The sequence below is a fragment of the Castor canadensis genome, chromosome 18 (assembly GCF_047511655.1).
Source record: "Castor canadensis chromosome 18, mCasCan1.hap1v2, whole genome shotgun sequence".
Taxonomy (NCBI): Eukaryota; Metazoa; Chordata; class Mammalia; order Rodentia; family Castoridae; genus Castor; species Castor canadensis.
The window spans coordinates 13,657,453-13,673,141 of record NC_133403.1 but is presented as its reverse complement, the minus strand read 5'-3'; the positions used below and the strand labels follow the sequence as shown (position 1 = coordinate 13,673,141).

The following is a 15,689-nucleotide window of genomic DNA, read 5'->3' as shown; positions in this document are numbered from 1 at the left end:
ACCTCCAAATACAGTCACTCTGGAGATAAGATCTTCAATATATAATCGGTGGGTTATAATTCAATTCACTCTATAGCATCCTCCTTCAAAGTTCTAACTACACTATGCACATAACTGAACTAAAATCTGTGTCATGTCTGGGGTTTTTGGTTTTTGGCAGTATTGGGGTTTGAATTTGGGGCTTTGCCCTTGCTAGGCAGGCATTCTATCACTTTAGCCTTGTCCTCAGCCCTTTTTGATTAAGGTGTTTTTCAGATAGGTTGTCAAGTTTATGCCCAGGCCAGCCTTGATTGCAATCCTCCTGTTATGCTACCAGTGTAGTTCGATAACAGACCCATGGTACTAAGGCCAACTTTTTATTTTTATTTTATTTTATTTTTTGTGGTTTGAACTCAGGGCCTACACCTTGAGCCACTCTACCAACCCTTTTTTGTATTGGGTTTTTTTGAGATTGGGTCTTGTGAACTATTTGCCTAAGGCTGGCTTCAAACCACAGTCCTCCTGATCTCTGCCTCCTGAGTAGATAGGACTGCAGACGTGAGCCACCAGCACCTGGCAAGACTTGGGAAGACTCTTGCTGTGTTGCCCAGGTTGGCCTCAAACTCCTGGGCTCAAGTTATCCTCTTGCCTTGGCCTCCTGAGTAGCTGAGACTACAGGCATGCACCACCATGCCAGGCTTGGTTTTTGGTATATCCATTGAGTTGCACAACATCTCCAGAATCAATTTTAGAACATTTTTTATCATTTCCAAATGAAACCCATATCCTGTAGCTGTCAACCCTGAAATTCTGCCTTTACCAAGCCCTGGGCAACTACTTTCTGTCTCTGTAGATTTGCCTACTCTGAACATTCCATATAAACAGAATGATACAATATGTGGTCCTCTCACTTCTTTCACTTATCATGTTTTCAAGTTCCACCCATGAAGCACATATCAATCCTTTTCCAAAAACAGCTTTATTGAGATATAATTCACTCGTTCTCTCATTCAAAACATTGTGTACAATTCATTTCCTTTTAGCATGTGCACAGAGTTGTACAACCATCACCATAATCAGTTTTAGAACATTTATCACCCCAAGTTTTATTCATTTTTATTGCGAAATAATATTCCATTATATGGATATGCTGCACTGTATTTGGTGAGTCTTTCCACTTTTTTGGATACTACAACCAATGCTATAAATATGCCTGTATAAGATTTGTTTTTGCGGTACTGGGGTTTTAACTCACGACTTTCCACTTGCTAGGCAGGCACTCTACCACTTGAGCCACTCTGCCAGCCCCATATGTACAAGTTTTTGCATGGCATTTGTTTTCATTTTTTTCTTGAGTGGAGTTTCATTTCTCTAGGGGTGGAATTACTAGGTCATATAGTAATTTTTTTTTTTTGTTTGCAGTACTGGGGCTTGAACTCAGGGCCTTCACCTTGAACCACTCCATTGGCCCTATTTTTTTTTTTTTTTTTGTGAAGGGTGTTTCGAGATAGGGTCTCACAAACTGCTTGCCTGGGCTAGCTTCGAACTGCGATCCTCCTGATCTCTGCCTCCTGAGTAGTTAGGATTACAGGCATGGGCCACCAGAGCCCGGCCATATGGTAGTTCTATGATTAACTTTTTGAAGGACTACCAGACAAACCATATGATTTTTTCATTCTGATATTCTCACTCAACGTTAACGTGTATTTTCATGAATTGTTTGATGTCTTTTGAGCACATGGGTTTTAATATTGGTAGAGTTCCAGATTTTATTATAAACAGCATTTCAGTGAACATTTTCAGACACCATTTTGTTTTGTTTTGTTTTTTGTTTGTTTGAAACAGGGTCTTCCAGGCTGGCTTCAAACTCACATTCCTCCTGTGGCTACCTCCCAAGTGCACCTGGCAGGTATCCATATTTTTATGCATCTCTGATTATTTCTGGAGAGCAGATTAGTCAAATGATTGGATCAAAGGTCATGGGCAGTTTTATGGCTCAGTGCATATGAAAAATTGCCTTCCAAAAAGATTGTGACAGTTTGCATTCTTGCCAGTTGTATACCTCCTTATATTTTGTCTACCAAGCTTACCAGAACATGAACATCTGGAGGACAGGGACAACTTTGACTCCATGTCCAGGTTGGTGTGCAGCATATAGGAGGTGTTTGGGTTATATGAATGACAGATGGCAAATGAAGGCCTAAATTTCATCAGGGAACATAGGGCAGAGAGGAAGGCATGAGTGAATCAAATGGTCCTCAATGTGAAAGCTGAAGTGGCTTCTTAGAGGAGAAATCCACACTTCAGAGTCATTTAGGGGTAGAGGCTGGTAAGGATGGTCTGAAGGATGGCAGCAACTCTTTTTTATATTCCACTCTGCGAGCACCAGTCTTTAAGTGAAGCCCTGGAAGAATTACCTTCACGGAGCTAGCAAGGTCATTGAACTCTCTGTTCACCTGGATGTCCTAAGGGGAAACCCATTACCAGAAGTGATTATTACCTTCTAAGAACTCAGTTATTCTTACTTACACACAGGTCTCCAAGAAGCTCCTTTGGGCAGCTTCTCCCCTGTGGATGACAATCTCACACCCCCAAACTGTTAAAATAGAGAAGGGGACTCCAGGAGGCTCTTAGGGGTATGCTTTCTTTTTTGGGGGCAGGGTATAATGGGGATTGAACCCATGCCTCACACTGTGCTCTACTACTTGAGCCACACCCCCAGCCCTTTTGTCTTTGTATTTTGTTTTTGAGATAGGCTCTTGTTAACTTTGCCCTGGTGGCCTCCAGCTCATGATCCTCTTGCCACTTCCCAAGTGTTCAGTACCACCACCAAAAGAGAGGGAGAGAGAGAGAGAGAGAGAGAGAGAGAGAGAGAGAGAGAGAGAGAGAGAGAGAGAGACTTAGAGACAGAGATTTTTTCCATATTAAAGCAAATACGAATAAAAAAGAGTCCTAATCTCCCTCACTGCCACAAAAGTGAATCCTCCAGTACCATGACTTACCTGCAAGGGGGGGAGGTGTTCAACAGATGAACCTGCAGATGTAAACACCTGTGGACAGTGAGCATTGTGCCTCCATCCTCTACCCCTTCTCTTTCAGCCAATGAAGAACCAAGGTGAGAACACAGAAAACTATCAGCCCAGAGCCTGGGTTGGATCTATGATCGAATCCCCACTTTATTTCTCTAAAATGGAAATGCTAATAGCTCACAGGGCTGTTGGGAAGACCAGAGATGAGGCTTATGAGAGGCTCTTACAGAGAAATCCAGTAGTTCTAGGGCAGAGGCTGGATTGTCCCGGACAGACTTAAGGAGACCAAAGCAGCCTTCACTTTGCATAGGATTCCTGGACACCTAAGAAAGACACATAGACAGAACTGAGAGAAGTGGAGCACAGGGAGGCCAGAAGGCAACGTGAAAGGGGAGAAGGGTTCCTTATCTGTAATGGGATGGCTAGGATGACTACCATCTCAGCTCAGCAGGCGTGTCACCATGGGATAGAGTGCCCTGGGTAAGGATGCTGGGCAGGGAAAGGGGCACCCACCCAGAGCACCTGGCCATTAAAGAGCCTCCCCACTGGAGGATAGATATCATTTATTCACTCAGAGTGAGAAGTACAAGAGAGAGTACATTGGTTCCACCAGGAGGAGAGCAGGATTCCTGAGTTGAGCTTTACAAAAGAGGTGAAACTGGGCATTTCAGTGAAAGCAGCAATAACAAAAGCAGAAGTGGAAAATAGAACCTTGTGTGTGCTGAATTCTGAGCTGGCTGGGCTGAGAGTTGTGAACTTGGGAGAGGGGGCTGGCAGAGCCCCGATCCTATATGATAGACTGAGGGAATACAAAGCTCGGATTTATTTATCAGAAGTAACAGGTTTAAAGCACGGAGTGATAGGGGTATGTTTCTGGCTTAGAAATTTCACCAGGTAGTGAGTAGGAAGAAGAATCAGAACTTGAGACACTAGCAGGTCAACAGAACTGAAGAGAGGAAGTGAATAAAGGGAGGGGCTGACAATCTGGAGCAGTAAGTAGGAGGTGAGGGGCTCTGGAGGGAAGATGTGAGGAAGGCAGGGATGGATCAGGCTCCAGGCCCCGGCTTCTGACTTGGTTCTCCCCTCCCCGCCCCCAGCAAGAGGCAGAAGGAGGTGATGCATTCAGAGTTTATTGTGACTTGGGAATCATCCAGCAGGTGGCTGGAAATGTGATCTAAACTGCAGAGAGAGATCTGGGTTCCTGTGAGAGCAAGAGATATGAGAACTAATGAGAACAGCACTGAGAAGGTGGAGGGTGGGGGTTGAGAGCCAGGCAGAGCCAGATGCCACCCCACACATCATCAGCTGACGATACTGTCTTGTGGTACATGCTATCTGTATAGCAGTTCCCTGGGACCTGTGCTGCCCAGTGGCTCTCTCCCACCTGTAGTCCTGGAGAAAGGGAACTCCTGCCGGGCACACAGGCCTCAGGGTGGTCTGCCACTTGGTCTGACCCTGAGTGTCAGCAAGGCCAGCGGAAGCATGGGGAGAAGGTGAAGGTGAAGTTAAGGGTGTTTGTCCATCTTCAGCAGAACAGCACCCTCACAAGAGAAGGAGGGAAGGCAGCAAGGAATTGTGGGGAGTTGCTGGGAGGGATAGATGGACAGAGGAGGAGTCTGAAAACTCAGGTGTGAGCCAGATCAGAGGTGGGAGACACAATGGTAGATGGGGAAGTGGCCACAAACAGAAGCCAGGAGGCCCACCCTTCCAAAAATTCCCCGTCAAGGCTCTGAAGCCTGTGTCCACCGCTGCCCATGCACAGCCCCTGGGTGGGAGGATGTGGTGGGAGAAGGATCTGTGTGGATATGAACAGGACAGGTCTGTGCTGGGGCCTCCCCCATCAGGCTAGCACTCACAATAAGAATTCTCAGTGTCTGGTTGACCCGGAGGCCCTGCCCCAGGCTCAGGGCTCCCACCAGAGAGATGCGGTTGTTGCTGCAACAAAAAAGACATCATAGCTAAGATATGGAATCAGCCTAGGTGCCCATCAATAGATGAATAACAAAAATGTGTTATATGTACAGATTGGAGTATCATTCAACTATAAAGAAGAATGAAATTCTGTCATTTGCAGCAAACAGATGGAACTGGAAAATTATATTAAGTGAAAATTACCAGACACAGAAAACTAGTACCACAAGTTTTCTCTCATATGTGGAAGCTAAAAAAAAAAAAAAAAAAAGTGGACCTGAAAATAGAATAGAATAATGATTTAGAAAAGATGTGGGGGAAGGTGGAAAAAGGGAAATTAGATTTGATAACTGCATGCAGTATGTATGTATGGAACTGTCACACAAATTCCATTCATATGCAAGTAGTATGTGTTGATAAACAAGACTTATGTAGGTTTTTTTTTTTTTTTTTGATGGTACTGGGGTTTGAACTCAGGGCTTCACACTTGCTAGGCAGGCTCTCTACTGCTTGATCCATGCCTCCAGCATAGAAGAAGACTTATACATCTTGCAGCCTTCTAGTAGTTTGTTGGTCTGACTGCCCCAGGGTCCCTGCTGGAGTTACCATGGTATACACCAGGTTGACTTCATATTCCAGCCCCAGAATAGGTTAATATGTAAAAGGTGGATATGTTACTGCCTTGTGGATGATTCTCAGTGTTCAGGGAGCTCACCAAGGGAGAACCCACCTGGAGTGTCCCTCCCCCTGGTGGGGACCAGCTGTCACTCTTTGGCCCTTTGAGTTCAGCAGGTGCTACCACACGTTCTGCCCTATTACCATGACAACATCTATTCTGGAAAATCTCCCAGCAACCTGTCCATATCTTCTCTTTCTCCTCCTTTGCCTGCTGTACCCAAACTCCAGGCCTCAGTTCTGGGCCACCTGGTGTCTGAAGCCAGTCTCACTTCTTTCTGACATCTCATATCCCAGCTCTGCCTGTGCCTTGGATTTTAGCATCTCTTTTATTATTATTATTAATTATTATTATTATTATACTGGGGTACATTGTGATGGATTTTAGCATGTCTTATGGGTGCCTCTAGTCTTGACTCTTCCTTTGGGGAGGCAAAGTGGGCTGGATCCAGTGGGGACTCTGTGCCTGAATGGGACAGCTGCTGGGGAAGAGATTCAACCAAAGCAACCCATGACTTGCCTGGCCTCTGCTTTCCTTCCCACTGGGCTTTCCCTGTACCCCATTATCTACTGAGGGCAGAAACCCTGCCTGACATGGAGATCAGGCCCCCAGCAGCCATGTTCTCAGCAAAGTATGCCCATGGACCTGATGTCAGAGCCCTCTCTTGCCCATCCAGACTAGGCTCCTCTGAGATGAAGGAAAACTCTCCTGGGGGCCATCCTACCCCAGGCCCTCTAATGATGCTCGGCACATTTGTGATCCCCAGTCACCTGCCTGCACCGTAGGTATAAGTCTCAATGTATAAGTGGTGACCTTGAGTGAGAAGGGACATAGACAGGTGCTCTGGGATTGTGGCTCAAGCCCCATCTTGGGTAGACTGTGGTAGGTTCAGAAATCAAACTGAACAGCAACGATATCACAGCGCATAGAGCACTACCCTTGTTCTTCTCACCTCATGTTGAGTTCCTCCAATACGTTGTTGGCCTTGAAGGCCTTGCCTACTGCAGAGGCGCCAGGGTCTCCAAAGCCATTATAAGAGATATCCAGGACTTTCAGGAAGATATTTGCCTAGAATGCAAAGAGCAAAGTCAGGGGTCCACATCTGATGTTGCAGAAAGCCAGGGGACCAGAGCTTCAGAGCCCAGGAGGCCTGAGCAGGGACAAAGTTTAGAGGGGCAGAGGTCCCAGGGCAGAGTGATCAAAGTACTGCACAGACCCCCCCCAGTCATTCTGAGACCAAATAGCGACCAGTAAAGCCAACCAGCCTGAAACACCACAGAGGAGGCTGGGTCAGAGACACACTGAACAGATCCATGCCCCCTTGGGAGCCTTTTAAGGGCAGGGACCCTGAGACACACACAGCCCCAGGGGCCCAGTGAAGGACTGCTGGATAAAGCCTGTCAGAGTGACTGGGGTGGGGAGAACATGGGGGCTCTAACCTATTAACTTGTGGGGAAGAACTCTTAGGATCAGCCCCTGGGAGAGGGCAAGGCAGTGGCTATCATTTCCTGGGGTGGTCCCCACAAAAAGTAGTTGGCATCGAGAGCATTGAAGATATCTGAAGATGTCTCACCGTGGCAGGGCTTGAGTTACCTGTTCCAAATCCACGACATGCAAGGGAGCAGGTGAGATGTTTGAGAGGGTGTCATGCAAGGGCATAAGGGTGTCCTCTTAGAAAAAGTATCTGTGTATACCAGAAATAAGCATGCCACTAGACTGCACAGATGCAACCCACCAGCTGAGTGTCTGTGATGTCTGGAGAAGATACTTGATATCAGCTGTGGACACTTCAGTAAGTGACATGAGAATAAGCATAGCATATTGTGGTCATTAAATGGGACCAGAAAACAAAAGAGAGAACCACCCTTTAGTCTCTTCTTAAAAGATCCAAGGTTCAAGCCAGGCACTGGTGATTCATGCCTGTAATCCTAGCTCCTTAGGAGGCACAGATCAGGAGGATCATGGTTTGAGGACAACCTGGGCAAAAAGCATGATCCTGTCTTAAAATACCCAGTACAAAAAAGGGCTGGCAGAGTGGCTCAAGTGGTAGAGTGCCTGCCTAGACCCTGAGTTCAAACCCAAGTACCACCAAAACCAAACAAACAAAAGACCCAAGGTTCATTTCTGGATAGTTTCAGAGACAGGAGCTGGAACAGGAAAGACCTGCCTTAAATGCCAAGCCTCAAGCGTTGATGGGGCAAGGATCTCATACCTCTAGTCCCTTAGCAAATACTATGGTTCCTAGGCCTCGTAGGTGATTCCAGCTTATGTTAAGTTCTGTGAGTCCTGTGTTTTCTGCCAGGGCTGGTCCAAGTATCTCTCCTTCAGAAAAACCAAGAGACATGGTCTTACTCACTTTGTTAGTCCATTCAAAAAATAATACTGATGGCCACTGTGCACCAGAGTCTCTGCTGGGCAGGAGGATCACAGAGATCAACTCAACATGGGCCTGCCCTGCAATCAAGGAATCCATATTTAATGGGAAGAGATAAAAATTCAAGTGAATGGGATGCAAGCTATTATAAATTACAAGCAAAGAGGGTGGTAGGAACAGAGTGGTGGCCTTGGTAGGGTCAGAAAAGTAAGGACAGATGAAGTAACCGTGAACTGAGAGATCCACTATACATGTATGCATGCATGATGAACGGTAGACACAGGAAAGGGCAGATGTGCAGAGACACTTGTACAAACATGTTCAAGCCTGGAGCTGGGAGAGAGAGGAGGAGGAAGCAGGTGCAATGAGTTAGGGAGGCTGGAGGGCCTTGAATGCTAAGCCAATGGGCTCAGACACTGCCCGTTTAATCTCTGCTTAAAAGATCCAAAGTTCAAGCCAGGTGCTGGTGGCTCACACCTATAATCATAGCTCTTCAGAAGGCACAGATCAGGAGGATCATGGTGGCTGAAGGGTCAGGGAAGGGCTTTAAGAAGTCACAAGGCTGGATTAGCACTTCAGCAAAATTCTTATTGGCTGGTGAGCATCAGCAGAGGCAGGCTGAGTGACTCATTAGAAGGCTCGTGCTATAGTTTAGGTAAAGAGGTGACGAGTCTGGCACAGCTATGATGGAGATGGGGCCGGGTTGGTAGAGAAAGGAGGGGAGCAATGTGGAGAGAGAAACCCTGAGAGATATTTGGCATGTTAAGTGGGCAGAGCTCCATGCCCAGCCAGCTCTCCGTTCTATTAGCACTTGGCCCATCTGACCTGTTCCCAGTTCTCCAGGGCTCTAGCACTGGCATGCCTCCCTGCTGGTCCCCATTTTTCTTATTTACTTATCTAAGGTTTCTCATTCTTCTATCCTGGGTTCACAAATTCAGGAAATCTTACCTGCCCTGTCAGGCTGAGTTGGGCCCCCTCAGAACTCATGTCTTCCATCTTTCCAGGCTTTAGTCATTAGATCTCTCTCTGGGTCTGGGGATGTAGCTCAGTGGTGGAACACATTCCTAGCTTGGACAAGGCCCTGGGTTTGATCCCCAGCACCACAAGGAAACAGAACCCAAAAAATTTTCTAGCCAGGAGTGATGGTACACACCTGTAATCCAAGCGCTCAGGAGGCAGAGACATGAAGATCTCAAGTTCCAGGCCAGCCTGGGATACACAGTGAGACCCTGTCTCAAAAAGAAGCCAAAACTAAGCTGGGTATGGTGGTCCATGCCTGTAATCCCAGCTACTCCACTCAGGAGTTGGAGGCAGAAGGGTCAGGAGTTTGAGGCCAGCCTAGGAAAAGATAGAGGTGAGACCTTGTCTCAAAAATAAGAAACAGAACAAACAAAAAAGGTGTTAAATGATAGAGTGCTTGCTTGCTTGTCATATTCAATCCCTAGCACCACAAAAAATAAATAAAAACAAATCTCTCTGCCTGGCTGTTCTCTGCTTCCAGTTTAGGAGTCCCTTGAGGTCTGGGTTTTTTTTTTTTTTTTTTTGTGGTACTGGGTCTTGAACTCAAGGCCTACACCTTGAGCCACTCCACCAGCCCTTTTTTGTGTTGGGTTTTTTCGAGATAGGGTCTCGTGAACTATTTGCCCAGGCTAGCTTCGAACCCCAATCCTCCTGATCTCTGCCTCCTGAGTAGCTCGCCCAGCGAGGATTGGAATTTGATCTCTCTTCAGTATCCCAGCACCTAGCACAGGTCTAGTAAGGCTGGTTTGAAGAAATGCACAGAGGAAAAAAACCGAAGGGAAACACTGCTCCGCTAGCAGTTTGCCCAGTGGCAGACACTTTTAGCACCTTGGAGAGCTCCCTGTGCAGCAGGGAAGCTTCTTGGCACTGCTCCTTTAAGACCTGGACTCAGCACCCAGCGCTGGATCTGATACCCCCAGGTTCTTGGATATGAGCACTTCCTCCTTCCTCAGACCCTTCTAGGGCTGGGAGGGGCGGGCAGTGGGCCTCCACTTTGTGAGGCAGCCCCTTCTTTGCTGAATAACTAGAGGGTGAGAAGACTCTTTCTTCTACATGCCTTAAGTTCCCAATGCCAGGTTTTCCCAATTCTTGCAGCCGTCCTACGAGACAGGTGCTATCATTGCCATGGATTGGGTGGGGAGATCCAGACCTAAGCTTTTTCACCCCTCAAAGGAGTCAGGCACACCTTCAGGTCCCCACTTGGAGAAACAAAATGGCATAGCTGACTCTGTCTTTCCCAGGTTCCACCCCACCTCCCTTGTATACACACTTAAGTGTTTATGCCATCTTTGCAGGGCCTTAGCTTCCAGCCTCTTCATTCCAGCTGCCTCTGTGGTACAGCTTTTATCTTGTGTCTTCCAAAAGGCTCATGTGTTAAAGGCTTGGTCCACAGGGTGGCGCTACTGGGAAGCATGACGCCTTTAGCAGCTGGGGTCTAGTGGGAGGTCTTTAGACCTTGAAGAGGATAGTGAGACTCTGGTCTCTTCCTCTTCTCTTTGCTTCCTGATCATGAGTTGAATGCTTTTGCTTCCATGGTTGTTCCAACCATGATGTGCAGCCTTGCCCCAGGTCCAAAGCAAAGAGGTCACTCCATCATAGACAAACCTCAAAAATTGTGAGCTAAATAAATCTTTTCTCCTCCTCCTCCTTCTCCTCTTCCTTCCCTTTCTCCTCCAGGGTCACTTTCCTTCCTCTCTTGCTGCCATGAAGTGAATAGCTTTCCTCCTCTAAGCCCCTCCTGTTATTTTTCTTCCTTGCCACAGGCCTAGAAGTCCATGAACTGAAACTCTGAAACCATGAACCAAAACAAATCTTTCCTCTTAAAAAAAAAGTCAAGTATGATGACACCTGCCTGTAATCCCAGCTACATGGGAGGCAGAAACAGGAGGATCAGAAGTCTGAGGAAAACCCAAGCAAAGTTAGTAAGACCTTATCTGGAAAACAAGCAAAAAGAAAACCAAAATGGATTAGGGGCATAGCTCACCTGGGCTCAGATGATCCTTTTGCCTCAGATTCCTGACAGGGATGTGACATCTTATAATTGACTAGAGTATTTGGGGACAGAGATCGGTGCAAGATCACATTCCTGGCAAAGCAGACAGCCCATGCAAAGGCCCTGGGGCATGAAAGAAAGTTATGGACTCAAGGAATCCCACTCATGTCTTTCACAGCGCTTGGAATAAAATCTTCACATCTTTTGCCATGACCTGCAGCCATGTAACCTCCTCTTTCCTCTTCACACCATAACCTAGTCATTCTTCCCTGAATTATAGTCATGCTGGTGTCTATCAGTCTAAGAAACTATACGGTCACTATTCTTGGTTTGCAATGCGCTCCCTTTGGTGTTGCAGGGGTCCTCATTCTTTTCTACAACAACCACACCATTTCCTTTGGAGCTTCAAAAATTACTGAAAGCTAATTTTTTTTTCAGTACTAGGGCTTGAACTCAGGGCTTCATGGTTGCTAGGTAGGTGTTTTACCACCTGAGCCACTCCACCAGCCCTGTTTTGGGTTGGGTATTTTCAAGATAGGGTCTCAAAAACTCAAAAAATCACTGGCTTTGAGCTGTGATCCTCTTGATCTCTGCCTACTGAGTAGCTAGGATTATAGGCATCAGTCACTGGTGCCCAGAGAAAACTATCTTAATCTGTGTTTCTTTTCTTTTTTATTTTGGTGGTGCTGGGGTTTGAACTCAGGGCCTCTCACTTCCTAGGTAAACACTGTACCACTTAAGCTACGCCCCTAGCCTTTTCTCCTATAGTTATTTTTCACAGTCTTACTTTTTTATCATTATTTTTTTTGGGGGGCGATTTTGGGGTTTGAACTCAGGGCTTTTCATTTGCTAGGCAGGTGCTTTACCACTTGAGCCACACCTCCAAACCTTTATTCCTCTGCTTATATTTTGAGATAGGGTCTCACTTTTTGCCCAGGCAGGCCAGGGACCAGCTTCAGACTTTGATCCTCCTACCTATGCTTCCTGAATACCTGGGATTACAGGTGGGAGCCACCACGCCTGGCCTAGAGCATGTATTTCTTGAAGTCAGGGACCTTATGTTGTTCACAGCTATATCCCTAGCAGCTAAATCAGTACCCAACACATACTGCAGTGGGCAATGAGATAGTCCTGGAACAAATTAAGAATTTGGGGTCTAGTGGAGCAGCTCAAGTGGTAGAGCACATTGCCTAGCATGAGTCTCTGACTTCAAACTCCAGTGCTGCCAAAAAAAAATTCTGTGTGACTAGAATGGCAGAGAATGGACAAAGCAGGTGTGAAGAGCAGAAACCCAGCAAGGATATTCTCTGGAAGATACTGACTATGGTCCCGCCAGTCTCCTCCCTTGCTGCCACCAGAGAATGATGAACTCATGTCCCATAGTCGCTCAGGCCAGGTATTACCTGCTACGTCATTCAGCTGGTTATAACTGAGGTCCAGGGATTTCAGGCCTGTGTGGACCAGCAGGAAGTCCGCAAGGTGCTGTGCTGCCCGCTCCTCCAGGCCATTCCCTGCCAGCTGCATCTTCTGTATGGTTTTATTCACTGCGAGGGCAGCACAGAGGGCCTGGACTCCTGTGGCTCCAAGCTGGTTCTCTGACAGGTTCACATCTGGGGGCCAGCACGACTGCTCAGTCAGTGTCATGCAAAGTCAAGCACCACTTTCCTCTGCTTTCCTCCAGCCCACAAACCTCCAGGCCCAAGGCACAGGAAGAGGCTTTGCAGGTGGATTGTTCTAGGGTAGCAATGGGTGGCAACCACCCATTGGCTGGGTCCCCTGTGTCTCTGACTTCACTGTCCCTGCATGTCTGTGAGCTTCTCTGTTAAAGGGTTAAAACCACCTACCTTGTGATGCTATGGACAGTGCTATGGTAGAAAGGCAGCCCCCGTGATGAAGATGTGTCTGGAAACAGTATAACCTACCCACAGAAGCCCTCTCTGCTCCATTATCGGGGACTGGCAATACTAGCCTATGTGGTCATTTATGTAGCACTTACATGGACAGATACTCTGTGGAATACTTCTTTTTGCTAGCCACAGCCCCAAGAACCAAATGGTGCTATGGGGCCAATTCAGAGATTGGAAACCGGCTCTGCAGGTTGCACCGCTTGCCCAGGTCCGTCACTTGCTCTTTGGTGGCAGAGCTGGACTTTGGATCCAGCCTCATCAAACTCCCACCTTGCCTTTCCCATCCTGAGCTGTCCAGCCCCTGCCTCTATGTCAAGGGACTCTTCTACCCTCCATTCAGTCACTGGGTGTCTACTATGGGAGTGGGGAGGTGCTGTCAGTAAAGGAGGGGAGAGAGTAGGGTGGGACAACTCAGGAAAGGAGTAGCCTCCAGCATTGGCTCACCATTGGCTGAACCTTCAGAGGGTCAAATTCACCCCTGTGATCAAGGGCCTCCACCACCCCCAGCAACACCAGCAGGCTTCAAGTGGGAAAGCCTGGCTTGGGGGATACCTTCTGGGAAAAAGAAGGACTCAAGCCCACCCAATGCCCCAGGCTCAGCACCTACCACAGATGCTGCTATTTTTGCTTAGGACATCTGCCAGGACCTCTGCACCAGCCCCACAGAGTACATTATCCTGAAGATCCAGACGCTTGATGTAGGGATTGACGGTCAACATGGAAGCCAGAGCCTGGACCCCCTGGGACAGAGCAGAGGGGCCTGAGGGGTCAGGTCCTTCCCAGGACTGAAGGCCACAGGCTCATGTTCCCATGGCTCAATCCACTTGGTGCCCTCCAGCTGGAAATCCTTCCCGTTCCCACATTCCCAGGGGATACATGCTTCTCCTTCTAGGTACCACCCAGTTCTCACCTCCTGGGGCCTTCCCTGACCCTCCTGCAGGTAGGAACCTGCAGGCTACTCAGTCCTTAGCTGATCTCTGTCACAAGCCTCTATCCTGTCTCCTATGCCTGGCCCAAAGAACAGCAGAGAATATGAGGGATAGACTCAAGGAAAGACATGGCCATGGGTCCTTCCTCTTCAAACTTGGTTCCAGTGTCCCTGCACAGTTACCTGGGGCCCCAGGCCACGATGTCGCAGGTTTAATTCCGGGGCACTCCCTTGGCGCAGAAAGCAGGAGATGGGCGCAACACTATAAGCCTGGTAAGACCTCCGGCAGAGAGTCTCACTGACCATTTCTCTGAGCCCATGGATACCTAAAGTAGGAGACACAGGGACAAATGTAGACCCTTCTGCTGGCTGTGCCAGCCTCCCCTGCCCTCCCTAGCCACCTGGCCTGTTTCCCCTGTAAAGGCAGTTCTGTGCTAATGGGACTACTGCTTACGATCAAGCCTCAGTGAAAGCAAACCCTTTTCCCAGAGTCACAATCAGAGCCAGAATTAGGCCACTGCCTGATGTAAAAGTGCACGTTGCTCTTCTCTCCCCATCCCATGTATTACAGATCACAATGTTTTATGAACATTTTATGGGGGAGGGGGAACTGAAACAATTTTAAATCCTAGACACCCATTAGCTTAGTTTTTCCTGTGAGCTGGAAAAACCCAACTCTGAACCCATTTCAGAGTGGGGCACCACTATCTGGCAAGATTGTACATTTACACATCGTTCTGGAAGCAAATTCTTAATGGTGGAACTCCTGGTGCCACCAAGACAAGAGCGCACCAGGCTCAAAGGCCCACCCGCTGACGAAGTCTCATTCAGCCCGGGCTCATCTCCCTGAACCTATGCTGGAGAAGCCTTCAAGGTGAGAGTCAAGCCTGCTGCCCCGGTTACCCGCTGCCCGAGGGCACCTTCCGTCTCCAGGTCGGAGTCCGAATCTGCATTCAAACCCTTCTCGGCCTCCGGGACTCTGGCAAGATGCCCAGCGGCCGTGGTCGCCTCTTCTTCTTGCTCTTCATTCTTCCCAGACCTCTTGCCGTGACCCCACATGGCTAGTCCCCTTTCGCAGTCGCCTGAACTGAGGCCGGAAGAGTGCGGCGTGGACCCTAGAATGCTGCCCGGGGATGTGGGCGGGCTCTCCGGCCCTATTGACCAATCGAATGTGTGTCACAGACAACAGGCATTCGCCGCAGCCAATAGATGCTCTGTCTTCCGCAGCGGTCGTCCGGGCAACCTGTTGTTGCCGGTAGCCTCAGAAACAGCGGCGGGCCTGCGCAGACCTGGAGCCCACTCCTCGCCAGGGCCGCCACTGGGCATGCATAAGGCTGGGTGCCTTATGGGGCGTTTTTAGTTCCTGTCGCCCTGTGAGGTTCTAGCATTGCGCTTCTTTCACTGGGAAACACGCCGGACACCACAGTTTGAGCTTTAGGGACTGCACTTGTGGGTGAGAGTAGTTTCCACGGGAGGGCCTGGGGAACCTGTCCACCCAGATCATCCTCCTCTCTGGAGTCAGAGCCATGCTTTCACTTTGGAGCTTTCAGAGTGAAAGCTCTGGCTTTTGTTGTGATGCTTCCGCAATCAGGAATACCCCTCCCCAACTTCCCTTACTGCATTTCAGAATCTGCAAGCATTAGCTCACAGGCCTGAAATTTCCTTGCCTCAGGCCAACCTCTCACAGCACTTACAACACCTGTCATTCCCCACCCCACAAGGATGTGAAGCCAGAGGTCAGGGACTGGACTTCTCTCTGTGCGCCCAGGGTCTGGCAGAGGAATTCTAGAGAGGACACAAGATCCAGGACAGCTGGGGCTTGGGACTGAGCCCAGAGCTGGATCGTGCCTTAAGTGGAAGGAGATGTCCCTT

General features: G+C 48.4%; 1 protein-coding gene across 3 annotated transcripts; it reads right to left on the bottom strand.

Moving 5' to 3' along the window:
* Positions 1 to 397: 397 nt before the first annotated feature.
* Positions 398 to 14,937, bottom strand: Lrrc74b (leucine rich repeat containing 74B). Of its 3 annotated transcripts, none has more exons than XM_074060706.1 (9): positions 14,721 to 14,850; positions 14,001 to 14,143; positions 13,497 to 13,629; positions 12,386 to 12,592; positions 7,808 to 7,917; positions 6,548 to 6,663; positions 4,865 to 4,943; positions 3,236 to 3,331; positions 402 to 2,444 (listed from the first exon to the last, which is right to left on the bottom strand). In XM_074060706.1, the coding sequence occupies exons 2-9, from the start codon at positions 14,121 to 14,123 to the stop codon at positions 2,289 to 2,291; spliced, it is 1,020 nt and encodes a 339-aa protein (XP_073916807.1). In that variant the 5' UTR covers positions 14,124 to 14,143; positions 14,721 to 14,850; the 3' UTR covers positions 402 to 2,288. The 3 variants fall into 3 exon arrangements, with proteins under 3 accessions (XP_073916808.1, XP_073916807.1, XP_020016326.2); XM_020160737.2 differs by having other exon boundaries at positions 404 to 2,444; positions 14,738 to 14,937; XM_074060707.1 differs by lacking the exon at positions 12,386 to 12,592 and having other exon boundaries at positions 398 to 2,444; positions 14,738 to 14,937.
* Positions 14,938 to 15,689: the final 752 nt, after the last annotated feature.